Source organism: Astyanax mexicanus, chromosome 13, assembly GCF_023375975.1.
Source record: "Astyanax mexicanus isolate ESR-SI-001 chromosome 13, AstMex3_surface, whole genome shotgun sequence".
Classification (NCBI taxonomy): Eukaryota; Metazoa; Chordata; class Actinopteri; order Characiformes; family Acestrorhamphidae; genus Astyanax; species Astyanax mexicanus.
In genome coordinates this window covers 26,102,812-26,120,472 of record NC_064420.1, presented here as the reverse complement: position 1 = coordinate 26,120,472, position 17,661 = coordinate 26,102,812, and the positions used below count along the sequence as shown (strand labels likewise).

Here is a 17,661-nt window from a genome sequence, read left to right as displayed (position 1 = left end):
AATGGTTTCTTATACAGCCTGTTTCACACAAGAGCATCTCTGCAGAATTAAGATCCAGGATTTGACCTGATGTTTCTAGCCCACTGTCTCGAACTCTGAATCCAGATTGACTGATAAACTGTCACTGGAACCAATTAATGTGAGAATTGGTTGAGCTCTGTCGCCACCTAGCGAATTTATCTGATAAGTGTTCCCAATGGAACTCTAAAGCCTGATAAATTACAAATACTCCAAAATGTGTCCCAGCCTGTTTCAAATCACCCACAGCATCTCAATAGGATTAAGGTCATGGTTTTGACCTCATGACCTGACATGTTTTTTTTTTTATTTCTGATGATGGATGCTGTACTTTGACATCACATGTAAGTGATTTTATTGTGCACTACTTTGTCTTTATTTTTTATACAAACACGTTTAATAAATACACATTTTGCAAGAATGGTGTTCTTTATTGCATTAATACTATTTAAAATAAAAGCAAATGTATATCAGTGAAATTGTGGTTCTTTGCTATACAGGGCTGTAGCAAAATGTGAGGAAAAGAAGCTTATAGGCAGAGCTGAACACAAAATGTATTCTATTCAAAAATATCAAGAACTAACTGTTGATGGGGACAAAAGTTGAGTCTCTGATTAATCACAGTATTGATATACTCATTATTTGTATGTTACGTATTGTTTGTGAACTCCACCAGAAGCATGATGGGAAATCATCCCAGAAATAATCTAGTTGCAGTCTTGTAAATAGTGATTCACAGTCTTTGTAAAATATTAGTCTGTAAGTAAAAAGTATGTGATTAGATGTGAGAGGGAGTCAAACTTTAGTCTGTTAAAAGTATTTTTAACGTCGTGTAGCATTAATCCGGTTTAATTAATAGTCCTTTGACTGAATATTAGCAATATATAAGTCACTGGAACCAATTAATTAGAGAGAATTGGTTGAGCTCTGTCGCCACCTAGTGACCTCCTTCAATAACTACTCCCACTGACATGTTGCACTGCAAAGCTTCATAATTTACAAAAACTCCAAATTAAACAGTTTTCAATCAATTATTAATTATCTTACTCATATTTTTTTAAATGAATGTTGTCTTTATTTTACTTCCAACTCAAAAATATGCAAAGTTAATGCAAATTTCATAGAACAAACTGTACTTTGAAAACTAAACAAAATGGACCCCCTCTTGTGTTATTTTCATTTTAATGTCTGTTTTAAAACACAGTCAACAAATAAAAACACAGAGCGATTCTAAACAGTTATTAGATTTCATTTTATTTTCTGGACATTGTAGTTTAATCTGGTCCCAGTTTAACCAGTTAAAAATCCAGTTCAGTTAAAACAGTGAAGCTCACCGGCTGTAAAACAGGTGTAATCAGATCACTGAGTAAACTGAGCTGCATCCGTCGTCGTCGTCACCTTTAGAATCTGACAGCACTAAAGCTTCAGCTCCATTAAAACAGGCCTCACTTCCCTTTCCTCCAGATCCAGTTTGCTGTACAAATGTTTACATTTCAGTCTGTCCTGAGGGAGATGATAAGGATGATGAAAATTATGAAGATGACTGTATGATAAACAGCAACTTGATCCCCTGAGGTCACTATTACACACAATGGTGAACAAGATTTGTAAAATGCTGAACTTTAGGCCGTTCTCAGTGGAAAAGATTAGGTTTAAATTTAATCTGATGGATTTCTGAGGATGAGCTAAAGCCAGACTAAACCTGAAGAGCCGAACAGGAGAAGAAGCTTCAAGATTTATTTTTAACCACCTGAGTTCAACCAGGTTTGTACCATAATCCAATATGCCTGGAGCACACATATACTCAAACACTCACGCTTACACTTACACACAATTTCCTTTTTGATTCATGTGTTCTTATTCAGAATAGCTTAATGATTCAGTACATGAGCAAAACAGCTTCTGACATTAAACAAACAAACTGTTCCTGAATGAACCTGAATCTTTTAAATAGTTCCTGGGTGTACACACACACAGACACACACACGTACACACAAAGGGAAAAATATTGAGGTCTTCATATCAAGTGCAGTAACAAAGTGTTCGGTCCTCAGGTAAATTTGAGGTGTTTATCATCCCCGATGCCGTATTTCTCCTTATTCTCCTCAAACACCTTGGTCAGACCCTTCAGGAAACACAAACAAATAACGTTACACACCACAAACACATACCGTTCCTTATAATTTATGTTTTGGAGAATAAAATCTTGTTAAAACATTGTAACTTTGATGCAATCTAGTTTAGGAATGTCCTGATCAGGATATTTTACACCTAATCGGACTCTTTTAATGCTAAATTTAAGCAGATACTACCACTAATCTAATGCTGGGTGGTATATCACAGTATTTTTCAGGATTCTGACGGTTTCACTATATATCACTGTATTTAAAAAAAATCTTATTTATTTCTCTTTTTTTGCATGACTTGGCTTTTATATAGGTTTGTTGTTTACTGTTCTATACTGTTAGGAGTACATATAATATCAAACATTTAGGCTTTAAATTAAGGCTTTGATTACTATTGGGTTTACTTTGTCACGCAAAATTACACAATATATGAAGAAATCAGACTTCATTAGCAGAAAAACAGCGAAATAATCGACTGAATAAAAAATAGACCTCATAAAGAAATACACCATGAACTTTAACACGGCTTTCTTTTTAAATAGTTCCATAAACACTATAAATGGACCTAAATTACTTTAAATTCTTTTTTTTTAAAGCTCTATTGCACAATCAGACACAAGTTTAGTATCAATTGACAATATATCATTATTGAATCCATTAGAAGCATTACAGTTTTAAATTTAGGCACAATTCCCTTGGTTCTCCAGTTAACAAATTAATTCAGTTCAGTGTGCATTAATATTATCCCTCAAGCTACAGTATTAATATATTAAAAGGGCTATAGTTACTTCCTCATATCCAGAGTTTTAGGCAGTTTTATTACTTGTGCTAAATAAATGACTTTGCACTCAGGACTGATTCTGGGCTCGTCTGGTTCTAAATTCCCTTCCAGTGTACTCTATGAACTGGCATACTGCCATGCACTACGGTAATCCAATCAAATTCTTATAACAGTTTACTAATGATTTATTTTGTTCAGTCAATTTTTTTGTTTAGTCACCTGTTTTGTTGTGTATTCAGCTCACAGTCAAGTCATTGAGTATGTGTGTGTATGTGTGTGTGTGTGTGTGTAGTGGTACACACTCTGAACTGAGTAGAAATCAATTTGTCTGTTGTTTATCTCTCGACTACTGATGTGAAAGAACTGTTTATAGAGAGGCGAGTGTCTTGTGATTTGAGTTTCTATAGCGTGTGTGTATTAGCATTAACGTTAGCCTGTACTTGGTTCTGTGCATGCTGTTCAGTGCTGGTTTAAAACAAACAAAGGCGTGTAGTTCTCCTACCAATAAAACAGAGCATGTTCGCAATGGTTTTATATAGTTAGATATTTTGTTATGTTTTATGTTCCACTGTAAAAAAAAGTTGCACACCTCTAATTAAAATCTGTGGTTAAAACAAAGACTTGAAACTGGATTAAGATTAAAAAAGATTGAATTATTCTCCAGTCACTGGATAAAATCAAGACATTCCTAATTTCTTTCTTTTGCTTTATTTTTTTTTTGCATTTTCACTATTATTTTGACTGACCTCTATGTAGAGTTTATGCAACGTATCAATATCCTCTTTAGTGGGAGAAGGATTCTGAACCACTGGAATGGGTCGTCCAACTACAGGGAGACAGAAGAAAAAGTTTGACAACATGACAACAGTGAGCTGACAACTCAATGATATTCACCAGTTAATCAGCACTCAGTAGCAGTGATGCTAACATCACATCACATTTTTCTATGAAAGAAGAAAGATGCTCTTAAGGTTAAAGGCTAGAAAAAGAGTAAAATATGGACATCCTGAAATGCCAGATACTGTCAATTACTGTCAAACTGTGATGGCCAAGTTGAGGTCTGAAAGCCAAAGAAAACCTCTGAGATAGATTATAGAAATAAAAAGCAAACTTTTGCTTGACTGTTAAATATTCAGAAAGATTTATCAGACTCTGAAGTGGTGATGCACTGTTCTACTGTGCAGCAACACCTGGACAAAATAATCATCAGAATTAAAATGGCTTTGCGGAGCCAGCCAGTTTCAAATCCCTCAATATTCCCAGAGTGTGTGTTTGAAAACACTGTTCCTGGTTGAAAAGGACTGAAATAAAATTACTGCACTGATGCACTTTGTGGCTCCATTTATCTTCATTCACTGAGAACCCTGTATGAGATGGCAGGCTCAACAGCCACTATACAGGCTATTTTAAAGCAATACTATGAGCCTAATATTCTGTTGAGGAACATTTGGTTACAGTATTTTCTAGACATTTTGATTCTGGAGCGGTCTACAGCCATGCTTCTTAGGGCTATATCAAAAACTGTTAGTAACTGGCCAAATGCTATTTGGTTAGTAAAGAATCACATTTGAAAAGAGGGATAAAGGATGGGTTTTTTTGTTTTCTTCCAGTTTTGTGATTTTGTATATTGACATGTTTGTGAGTAGTGAATGTATGTATGTATTGGTGTGTGATTGTTGTAGTTATTGTAAATCCAATAAATTGTTATTTCGCAAAAAAAAAAAGAGCCCTGTACGAGTGTCCTTGAGGGCAGTGTGTGTGTGTGTGCCATACCGATGGTGTGTATGGGTTTCCTGTAGGGTAAGAGGCCGAAGCTGTACTGGAAAACTCCTCTGGCGTGAACGAGAGGCAGAGCCACACCCATAACCCTCTGGAGGCGGTCCTGAATCCCACGGAGAGTGGAGCCTACAGGGTTCTCCATCTGATCAAACAGCTCATTCTCCCCAAACGAGAAGACAGGAACCAGCCAAGCTCTAAAACACACACATACATGCACACATTGATGCACACAACCTCAAAATGTCTATTTATACCAATTTTTTTGTTTTATCCCAAAAATAAAGCACCAGAATGTAACCGCTGAACATCTTTATAGGGTTTTAGGAGAGATCAATCTCTAACAGTTTTTTAATCATGTGGTCATGTGGCCCGTACCCGTGTTTGAGGGCGAGTTTGATGAAGCCTTTCCTCTGCAGCACCTGTAGAGTCAGAGCACCAGGCCGCGCATCCAGAGACTCTGGAGCCCCTCCCACTGCCACCACAGCTGCGGACCCGCCCTCCGGCCGACTAAGCAAGTAACTTGCACTCGCCTTCTCACTCGACACCAAACCTGTAGAACAGAGGTCAGAGAGATCAAATAGAGATAGGACACACTCCATCAACCACAGCTTCCTATTGGAACTCCATTCTAAATATTAACATTATTAGAACTTTTAGTGCTTAATTCAGAATATTAATGTTATTAGAACTGCATTCTGGATATTAGTGCTATAAGTGTTCTTCTGAATGTAACAATGATAAGAACTTTGTTTATTCAGAATAATCAGTAATAAATACGAGTGTTAATTGACTGCAGCAGTCCAATTTCCAAGCACTGGAACTAAAATGTTTTGTCTTATCTGTTTCTTCCCAGATGCAAAGCCCACGTGGGTTGTCAGGTTGAAAAAAGTGGCAAGCAACGACAAGTCTTAGTCTGTAGCTGATCAGTGAATATACACGTTTCAGTGTATGCGAAAATGCCCATCTCTACTACGCTAGTGTTGGTGGTAAATTACCTTGCTAATTACCTAGCTACCTTAGCAAGTATACTGAAGCTTAGTGATTACCTGTACAGCAGAAAAACAGCCAGCTTGCCCGTTACCATGGCTACAGCACACTGTTCAAGTGCTATTGTCTACACCTGACAACTCGGAAATGGGAATGGGGAATTACGGTGGGCAGGTTCCACACAGATTTCCATGACGTACCTCACAGTTAAAATAAAAATATACTGGCGGAGGTTCTGCTGATACCAGCTGTCATTTCTTAATATTTGATTATCCATCCTGTTTATATTTACTACAGAAAATATAAAAGTGTTAATGGAATCACTTTGTTTGAACTTCTCTCTGGATGTTAATGCTGCTAAAACATTATTTGACATATTATGGCTATAATAACCTTCTACATGTTAATGTTATTAGAACTTCACTTCTGATATTTATGTTATTAATACTATTAAACTTCATTCTGGATATAAGGATTAGACTTTAATTCTGGAAATTCCACTACTATGTTTTTTATAAGTTATCTTTCCACATACTGAGTTCACTGAGTTCTCTTGATATGTGTGTGTGATTGTGAGACATAGCTAGGTCACAGTAAGATGTGTGTTGAAGAGGTTTGTGTTCAGCTCTCTGTGGAATTCTCTCATTACTCAACACCGTTATAGAACTGACGCGTGTAGAAATCCTTGCAGACGCTGTCCGTTCCTTGTGAACTCTGACTCAACGTGGTCAGGTCGAGAGTCTGGGCCACTGCAGTGCGACATGAGGCAATCACTGTTCTGTCAGAGGCAAGTTTAAACTGGTGTACTGTGCCGTCAGTTAAGAGTGTAAGAGTATATGAATGTGTTCTGCACAGTTTTACATTAGCGACATCCAGATCAGCCTGTTCTTCCTGTCTGCATTCCAGTGATTTAGATCAGACAGAATTCTGTCAGGACTGAGCCTGACTTGTATTCTCATATATACCAAACATTCTGACAGGAATGGAACATATTTTGGCTGATAAACCTGCGAGCTCAGGTTACCATGATATCCAAAACGGCAAATTAGGCCTACAAAAACAATTAATAAGGATAAGAACCCTTATTTTTGAGAGATACATTTGATTAGCTCTTGCAACTTAAAAGGAACAGCATGAATCGGTCCCTCACACTAGGGGGATATCGCCAACATTTCTGAATATCGTGAAGGATATTATACTCTGAAATATCGTGCCATATCACCCACCCCTAATTATCACATCAGGGTACTACTTTTTGGCTGTTTTTGCAAAAGAAAAATTCACACTGTTCTCATTTCCTATTATATATCTACTAGACACAGCTTATATCTGTCCAGTATAATTTATTTTACTTTAATCCTGGATATATGGAGATATTTGGAGTACATTATTAGTATCATGACATTCTGGATCATTGACTTCTGTTACAAATCTGATAAAAGTCTTCTTTTTTATCTCTGTTAGGAGTGTGCCATATCACATCGTATGCAATAATAAAAATGAATTTTCATTTTGCTGCAGTAGTGTATTCTTAAAATATTTTTTTTAATTCAGTGTTTTGTCATATTGTCGAGAGTATCGTTATTGCAAAAATACCATGAAATATCGTGACATTATTTTAGGGCCATATCGCCCACCCCTACCTCACACTTTACATGATGATTTAGAATTTCCCAAAATCACCCTTCATAAAAAATAGGTGAAATATGTCAATTGCTACACATTGAGGCATGAATTCTGAATGTGTCCTTTGGCATCTGACATCAAGACATTAGCAGCAAATTCTTTAAGCTGTGAGTTGGGGCCTCCATGAGCATCATTAAGTCTTGAGCATCCATAACCCAGTTGCCAGTTCAATATATGTCCATCCTTGGAGCAGGTTTGTTAGATACTGGCCCCCACAAAACAAACAAATGCCCCACAAGATCTGGCTGATTATTTGGATTTAGATGTTCTTCTCAAAGAGCTTGGCCATTTTCCATGCTCCAAATAATCAACTTATGAAAGTGACCATTCACTTGCTGCCATTAAAACCATATAATCAAATTTATTAAAGATAATTTAGATGGCCATGGTTTTAGTGTAATGGCTGATGAATGTTTATATTCTACAATTTCAATAATATGATTTTTTTAGGCCCAACATATTTGGGACCTAATTTCTGGCCTAGCCATTGGTCAGAGGTGAAAGATGGCTAAAATGTCCATCTAACATTAGAAGAAAAAGATCAGTAGCTTGACACAGTCGATACATTCAGTGTTAATACATATCTTGTTTGTAGATATCGTTAATGGTCATTCTGACTAGTCAAAAAGCATCAGATTTATGCAGCAACAAACACATATTAGTGTAGATTAATTTAGCTTAGCTTGGGTGTTCTGACAAGTTCTGTAAATCGATATGTGCATGATCAGACCCACAGTTTTTATTGTTTTTGTGATTATTTTGTTTTTCTCTAATGTATTATATATTCTGAGCTTAATGACAAGGCAACACAATTCAATTATTAGTTGAATAATTAACACCTATTTTATCACTAGAAAAAAATATAGTAAAACTTATAAATAGCAAACCACCTTATATTTTATAAAATTACTTGTTGTGTGGATATTTTCTTAGCTTAGCTACCCAGCTAATAAGTTAACATACATGCTACCAGTAGATAAATCACAAAAAGCACTTTTGCTGTTTATTATAAGGGGTAGCTACAGCATTTACTACTTGGGGCTTATTTACAGGCTTAGCACAGCACACTGCAAAGAACACAACCCTGAGGGCATATTGGGATTAAAAGCTGTTGTCTTGGTGAAAGCTGAATTTTTTGTTTTATTCTGGTATAACTGGCACTAATTTGTTAGCTGGGTAGCTAAGCTACACAAAGCTAACCGTCTAGTAGGGATTCCAGCTGAGAAAGCGAAGCTTTCCATTCAGAACTGTGCACAGGTTGTCTCAGCTAGTTAGCTAGCTAGCTAATGCCTGATTAGGTCCTTAAAATGGTAGCTATGTATATTATAATAGTATGTCTTGTAATAGCCTAGAATCTGTACATTAATCATGGATTACTCAACTTGTGTATTTGTCAATCTAAAGTGTTTAACTCAGTTATCTTTATAATGACTCTGATACTGGGTGTGTCTGTCAGAATGCTGCAGAAGAACGCTGGTCAGAAGAAACTAATCTGTGTGTGAACTGTGATTTATGATTTATGTCCACTAACTCATCAGTCCACTCCTTTACTTGTCCACTCCCTTAATTGTCCACCCACTCAAATGTTCACCGTGTGTGACCTGATTGTACGTAATTGTGTCACCAGAACAAATATCATAGTCCCTGTAGAGGTTCTCTATAAAGCCATGAGTGTGAATGGTAGGCGCAATTACATTTCTCTTTTGTACCCTAACCCCTTGTTTACAAATAAAATCCTCCCATGTAAGAATTGGGACAACCCTTTAAGAACGATACAGATATAGTGTTATAGCAGTGGAGCGCTAAAGTTCAGCAAACTGGCTGCTGGTTAACAAGTTAACTTTAGGGCTTTATTATATGTCTTCGAAAAGGTGTCAGGTTGTGTTTCAGTTATTTTTTTATAGTCCATCCCTTAATTCCTCTGTGATGGTGAGTTGAAATAAGCTTTTATTAGCTTTTATTTTATTTTATTTTTTAGTCTCTGCTCTTTGATGTACCATTTAATGAAGAACAGGGAAGTTAGCTAGGTAGCTAGCTACTGAGATGAACTACTAGCGATTCTTTAAGCTTGTTATGAAGAAAGCGGATAAAAAAAACACTGGAACTACACATTAAACTATGGTGATATAGGTAGTTAGTTCTGGGCGTTTATGACATAAAAAAAAAATCTTCGATTTTTTCACAAAATATCCGATTTTCAATTCTAATTGATTATTTATACAAACCCATGCCCATCACACGCTGACCTCATGTCTTAACACTGACAGACACTGGATTATACTTCAGAAATTGGGTTTGTGACTGAAAATTGAGAAATAAGTCACTAAACGAGTCACAGAAGAAACTTTGAAGGAGAGAATATTATTGTGTCGAACAATAATCATGGATCCTCATTGGAAAGCGATGACGCTACAGTTTTTAGTAACGGTAGGATGTATTTCTTGCTCAATATATGCTTTATTCCACCAGGTGTTTGTGTCGAAAGTGCTGGAACTTTTTCGGTACGAGCTCAGTCCTCGGAAAATATGGAAAATATGCATGCGTTAGTCTGTGGGAGGCACCAGAAACCAAGGTAAGACGGATAAACACTTTAGAAATTATGAGCGTTTTCTGATAATTTAGATTAAAAAGATAAAATGTCTGCATGTAAAATCGTGCTTATTTCATTTTGAAAATCGCATTAAAACTGTAATTCGAATTAACAGAGTTAATCTTGAAAAATCGCCAAGCACTATAGGTAGTGGTTATCATAAACAGGGAAAATACTCAAATTTGTGGGTTTTTTCAGTTTGTTGTGCTGCCATATTGCCAGTGATTCTCATATTTTGAGTATGCATCTGAAAAATCTCAGTTTGAAGGGCCAAAAATCCCTACAATGCAAAACAGAGGGGTAGGGCTAAGTGGAAGGGCCAAGGGGTGTAATGGGGATTGGGCGGTGGTGTGATCAGTAAGGTGTAATAAATGAAAAACACTGGGGGCAGCCGTGTGCAGAACACTTTACTGAAAGCTAGGCTGTTTCAGTGCAAAAGACAGACTCAAATAAACGCTAATGTCCGTCACAAGCTTCAAATCAAGCTCTACATGTTTCTGTTTAATCTAAAACAAGCACATTGCTAGCGTAGTGTTAACATACTAGTATAATCCCATATAAGTGGGCTAGCAAAAGTCAGAATTATAGTTACAGATGTTTTTCCTTATTTATTTAAACATGTTTTGGTATTATTTGACATTACTGCTCTGACCTAAAGGTCATGTTCTAACAGTCATAGCTTTACACTGAGTATTACAACTAGCTAGTAGTACAACTAGCCATTAAAAAAAGAGGACGGTGACTCTCTACTGACTGTTTGACTTTCAGAGAGAGGTTGGTGCACTCGGAGTGTGTGTGTGGTTGTGTGTGTCACCGTGCTGCCTAGTTGGGTCAGGTTCAAACATTTCTACACAGTAAACTTTCACAATGTCACTTTACGCAACAAATGACAGCTGAAAGGGTGCTCCCAGTCCTCCACTTAACCACTCTGAAACACATAAATCTGCAGCCTCGAAAACTGTGTATCCCTTGACATTTTACACCCGGTGGGAGCACAGCTACACAACTCTATTACATTACATTATATTATATTTCACTACAGACAGTATGAACCTAAGATATTTTAAGTTTTGTCTGGTCAACTTCATTTTATTTATTAACTTCTCAGAACCATCCAATCGTTCCTCGCCTTTTTCCCCCACTGTTATAACTTTGGGACAACTTCAATTTACCAATTAGGACAACAGACAGGCAAGTCCAGTACCTAAGGCTTCCAATCTTTGCATTTGTTATTATTTTTTACCTCATTACTCACTAGATTGACCTATCCTATTTTTTGAAAGTGTTTTAGCAATACAATGTAGGAATTGAAGTATATTAACAAATTATTGAAGTTCAGGCAAAACATTAAATGAATTGGGTTCTGCAATGAGATAAAAGTAAGATAAGAATCACTTCTTTCATATTTGTATTTTCTCATTCGAAATCAGATTATTGCATATAATCTGCATTTATGCAATACAATTTGAAAAGGTAGTAGTCTGTAACTAAATACATTATTTAGTTACAGACTTACTTGTCTGTAACTAAATACAAGTTGCCCTCACAACTCTGTTTGCCTCTACAGCAGCCCAGGTGTGAAAGCCATTCCACACAATTTTTTGCAACAAATTCTATATAAAGTGAGTGATAATTGGAGATGGATTGGAAATAATACACCCACCCCTAAAACACAGTGAATACAAAAGCTCTCTCTCTTACCTCCACACATGATGTATTCCCTGAAGAAAGGCACTCTGAACCAGAAGGGCAGCATCAGCAGGTAGGGCGTGAGTCCGGGGAAAAGTTTGGAAAATCCTGAAGCTTCCGTACAGAAGTTGCCAAACCCACCAGCGACCAAAACGCCATGAGGGTGGAAACCAAAGAGGTAGTTATTACTTGGATCCAGATCCACTGTCTTCACCAGCTGGAGAGAGAAAAAGTACAACACAGTTATAATGTTAATATGAACCCCATTGTCTCTTTAAGTAACAAGAGTGGGATGGAGCCTTTGGTTATTAAGGTGCTATCCTTCTTCAAGTAATAAAAAAGACATGACTGTTATTTAAAATAAAACAATATTGTGCCCTCAAAACGCAAAAAAAATGTTTTATTGTGGTGAAGCATTTATATTGCAGTGCCAGGGTACCTGAAATATGAAAAAAAAAATGCAAATTGTCTTCATGTAATACAAACAATTCTGTATCATGAAACTCACTCAACCTGTTATAGCACAGCATGTAACGCGTACCAAGTCTGGACATTAAAAACAAACAGATTAAAAAAGAAGAACACTGACCTAGTCCGGCATTTGCATGTAAACAAATGCACCAAATAGCTATCATTATTTGTCAGTAACAGATACTTATCTATTGATCACCATACTGCTCTGCAAGTAGGCAAATCCAATAATGCACTTTTAGCATGTAGTCAGAGAAGTCAGCTGAATTGAGCTCAAATATTCGAGCTTTGAGGTAATAAGTAGGTCAGACCAGGTCAGAACTTGTAGTGTTAAGAAAAACACAATTCCCTTCTAATCGCAAGTCGTTTTGACAAAATTCTCTCACCATGAATTCTGTGTGCCTGCGGGCCATTGTTAGAGATGCACTGATACCTTTTTTCCCTTTCTACACTGATGCCAGATTTTCAAGTAGCTGAAAGAGTACAAAGTACTGATTCCAACTCTACCAACTACGTTATAAGTGCACATAAATACTAATATTTATAGCATTTTATTTTTTATAGGTTTTATTTTGGTAAAGGCATATAATAATCTTACAGGAACAGCACTAACTGTTCGACTTAACTGCACATTTGAAAACTACAGATCTGATACTGTGAAGGAGTGCCAGTATCAACACAGATACCAATAAAGTATTATTGCAAATTGGTACCAAAATGTTCAATGATGTTTTATAATTCTCTGTAATGTTCATATAATCAACATGCCAATTCTGACAGACTGTGCTACACTGAAGGAAGTGTAGAGAGTTCTCTATAAAAATGTATAATCCTCTTTTACACACACTCAGTGCAACAGACTGTAAACACCATAGAAAATACAGAGGATGCCTTATAACCCTGTGTAATGTTCATATTATTCCACAATTTCTATACAGTACTGAGTTTAACCTTTGACTCCATGACCTTGTGACCCCCCCTCCCTCCCTCCACAGATGATTACACAGAAATCTAGTCCAGACTAGTAGCACACACACACAGAGTTGCAGTCTCTTACAGAAATGGGGAAATAGTCTCTGAAGTATCTCCATACGGTCCAGTTTCTGACCCAGTGTGACCGCCGACCTCCAGATGTCGGCGTGTCCCTGTCTAGATACAGCCAACCTGCATACAGCACTGCCACAATCCACCAATCACTGAGGCACAGCAGCACAAATGCAGCCAGACAGCACTGAGCTACAGAGAGAGAGAGAGAAAGAGAGATACAATGCAAACATGAAATTGTCAAGTTTTAAATAAAGACAGTAAACCTAAAATCTAACAAACAGCAGAAAAATTAAAGTGGTCTGTGTTTTTTTTTTTGTTGGAATTGTGCCAGATGAACTGAAAGATGGACCTTTGCTCTTTAACTAAAGGACACACACACACACACTCTCAGTGTACCATGATAGTGATGGTCTTCATCAATATCATCATTAAACTTGTGCGTGTGTGTGTTTTGCATGTCTTACTTACCGAGGGCGAGGAAGGAGAAGACCCACTGGACCACAGCAGCCGTCTGCAGTCGCCGCCGCAGAGGAACATTCAGAGGAGCAAACTCTACCTTCATCCTACTGCGTAGTACACACACACACACACACATACATATATACATAAATGATAGATACATAGATACATAGATAATTAGATAGAGAAACAGACTATTTATTGATTCCTAAAGTAATGTAATTATTTATTTATACAGTATATGTATATATTGTTCACATCATATAATTCCCAGAGATGTATAGTAAGGAAGCAGAACTACTTTACTACTGTACTTAAGTAGTAAACCGTTGTATTTGTAACTACTGGAGTATTATTTCTACAGCTCCACATCCACATACAACTTCACTATTTATTCACGATGAGTTTAATACTCTTACTCAAATACAATTTTTGCGTGCTGCATCGTACCTTGTTACATTTATAAAAATTAATTGTTCCAAACCCACATTATCACTAAAGCAAGAGCGGTAGATGCTTTGCACTGTCACAGGGTTTAATGAAGCTCCTCATCATTATCACTGCGCAAATTAAGCAATAAAGCTGACTTTTAAGAGGACCACGCTACTCCCGTTCTGCCTTTATCTCTGCCAACGTTTCACTGCTTTCTGTAATAAATAAACAACACAACTCTGCACTTTTACTTTCAGTACTTGAGTAGAACATTTTACAATAAACTACAGCTCTGGAAAAAATTAAGAGACCACTTAAAAATTATTCTTCTTTGAATTTACCTAATTGAAACATCTGGAATATAATCAAGAGGAAGATGGATGATCACAAGCCATCAAACAGGAGTGACATAAAGTTATCCAAAGACAGTGTGTAAGACTGGTGAAGGAGAACATGCCAAGACGCACGAAAACTGTGATAAAAACCAGGGTTATTCCACCAAATATTGATTTCTGAACTTTTAAAACTTTATGTATATGAACTTTTTTTTTGCATTATTTGAGGTCTGAAAGCTCTGCATCTTTTTTGTTATTCACCCATTTTTCTTTTTTTTGTTCTTCAAATAAATGCTCTAAATGACAATATTTTTATTTGGAATTTGGGAGAAATGTTGTTCGTAGTTTATAGAATAAAACATCAACATTCATTTTTACATATAAACAGCAAAATCAGATAAACTGATTCAGAAACTTAAGTGGTCTCTTATTGTTTTACAGAGCTGTATTTGCAATATTAAAGTACAAAAATGTTGAATACCTTAGTGCTTCCTTGTAAATGTGGAGCTCAAAGAACACTTCAACTTCTACTCAAGTCACTTTTTGATAAATTACTCTAGTACTTTATACACCTATGATAATTGCACGTGTACAGAAGTATCAGGACCTGCATCACTGCTCCACCAAATACCTTGAGCATGATCTGCAGTGGCAGAGACCTCACTGATGCTCTCACGTTTATGAAGTGAACTGAATACAATCAAACGCTCCTCACAGCAATGTTTCAACATTCAGTGTAAAGTCATCACAGATAAGTGGAGACTATCAGTGCGGTAATTTGGACAAACTCTCAGCTAAAACCACTGATTCTAGGAGGAAGACTGGAGTTGGTGCTGCTCTGATAGTTCTGGATACATGCTGCTGTATTTGTATACGTCAACGAGACAGAGAGAGAGAGAGAGAAGAAAATAGAGGGAGAGAGTGAAAAAGAAGAGAGGGAGAGAGAGGAAAACAGAGAGGGCGAGAGAGAAGAGTAGAAGAGAGAGAGCAAGACAGGGAAAAAAGAGGCACGTAGTAAAAAAGAAAAGAGAGAGAGAGAGAGACAGAGAGGAAAAAAGGAAGCGAGAGTGAAAAAAGAGAGACAGGGAGAGGTACAGATACAGAGAGAGAGAGAGCTTACCTCCTCACACATTGAAAGACTCTTCAAAATCACAAACACTCAACCCGCCCACCCACCAACACTCTCCTCCGCTCGCTCGCGCGCAGTGTTGTGTTTTGGAAGGTCTCGCGCTCCGCTCTCAGTCTGTACTGCAGGGTGTTGGAGAGGCAGTGTACCGCGCGCTGGGTCAGCGGGCCAGTCTGTCCGTCCGCAGCCGAACTGAAAACTTCTGACCACAAACACTCGCTTCAGACTCCACCACACTCCGCCCACAGCCTGCCAAACCCTGTGACCTCACTCACCCGCCCCTCTCAGCCATGCCCTTCACACCAATCACAGCTGAGCAGGGGGCCTGCACGCCATGCTATATTTGCACGTGCAGAATGCACAATGCACAAGTGTGTGAGTGAGTGTGAACCATATTTATTTACAGCTCTGGTAATAATTAAGAGACCACTTCAGTGTCTGAATCAGTTTATCTGATTTTGCTATTTATAGGTATATGTTTGAGTAAAATTAACATTGTTGTTTTATTCTATAAACTATGGACAACATTTCTCCCAAATTCCAAATCAAAATATTGTCATTTAACGTTAGAGCATATATTTGCAAAAAAAAAAAAAAGATATATATGTCTGTGTGAATTTTGAAAAGGTGTTCTGAATCTTCACATATTACTAATACCAAGGATAAACAAGAAGGGGCCTTATAAAAAACTCACAAAACAAACAATTAAACAAATGGCATTTAAGAGATTTTACATTAGGAGAAAATCACAAAAGAAAAAGATATTTCTAGTTTATCCTATGCAGCAACGTTTTTATATATATGGATAAGAAAGTAAGCACGCAAGTTGATCAGAGCTTAACTTTATATGGAAGAATAAGACACATCACACACACACACACACACACACACACACACACACACACACACACACACACACACACACATATATAGTTCTTAATTTAATATAATATACAGGCAACACCATTGGATTTTGCAAATTTTTGTTTGATAAAATGTAAACACTATTTAAACAGATGTTTTGGGATTGACAACATTTAAAAACCTTTGACAAAACCTTTATTATCTTATTATTCAATTATTTTGGGAACATATATTATTCATATATTAGCCTTTTGGTAAGTGACAGAAATAAATATACACATGCATATATATTACATTTTTATATTTTGAATGGTCCAGTTTTAAATACACAAATTTAAAGAGACTAAACTAACAAAGCCCACTTAAAAAAACTAGTACATTTTTGAAGCATGTATGTGTATTAAGACTTTTAGCTATGTTCAGCCCCCAATAACATTTTTGTTTCTGTCCTGTGTACACGAAAACAACACAATGTTTTTATGTATTCAACCTAGACGAGAACCTACTAGCCAATCACTGTAGAGGGGGCGTGACTTGCGTGAATACAAGCTGAAACATATGCTTCATTCCCAGTTGTTTACAGTAGCAGCTTTAGTTATTAGTGATTTACAACTACCTGCTGTTTTACATTACTTTATTAATCCCAGGGTTAATTCAGAGTGTTAGAAAAGGCAACCACCATAGCAATAAAATCTTAATTTAATGATAAAAAAATATGTGCAAGTAAAAAAGGGTCTCAGGGATCAGGCAGTGTATTCATAACCATTTAGCATAATAACTTTCTGTGTAAGGGAGCCTTTAGAGGTTCTCCAACACATAATTGTGTTTTAAGTGTATTTGTTGAATGGTGCTGCCATCTGCTGGTAGACCTGAAAAAACCATCTACACAGCTTCAGCAGCAAATGGAGTGTTTTACACATGAGCTGGATAAATGTGTATTTGCAGAAGGGCTTTATAATGGCATAACTGTCATGGCTTTACTTTCTGGCTTTAAAAAGCACAAACCTTTTTTTACAACTGCAACAAATCATTAGATTGGATGTGCCTTTTTCAAAAATGAATTTGTTGGGCAACAGATTCTATTACATTGAATAAATGAAATGTATCTGCATAGCACTTTTTAACAAATGATGCAGAAAGGCAGATTTATAGAAATCCAATATTAAGATATTAAATTAACGTAAAAACTGCCCATTAAGCAAGCCAAAGGTTACACTGGCAGAAAATATTCCCAGAAAATATAAATCTGGAGGAAGAAACCTTTAGAGGAA

The 17,661-nt window shown here is 36.8% G+C and overlaps 1 protein-coding gene across 1 annotated transcript; it reads right to left on the bottom strand.

The window, feature by feature from the left end:
- Positions 1-1,246: 1,246 nt before the first annotated feature.
- Positions 1,247-15,761, bottom strand: mogat3a (monoacylglycerol O-acyltransferase 3a). Its single transcript, XM_007234118.4, has 8 exons — positions 15,521-15,761; positions 13,643-13,740; positions 13,185-13,363; positions 11,669-11,873; positions 5,080-5,254; positions 4,699-4,898; positions 3,672-3,751; positions 1,247-2,143 (listed from the first exon to the last, which is right to left on the bottom strand). Exons 2-8 carry the CDS (start codon positions 13,734-13,736, stop codon positions 2,069-2,071), a joined length of 1,008 nt encoding a protein of 335 aa, XP_007234180.1. The 5' UTR covers positions 13,737-13,740; positions 15,521-15,761; the 3' UTR covers positions 1,247-2,068.
- Positions 15,762-17,661: the final 1,900 nt, after the last annotated feature.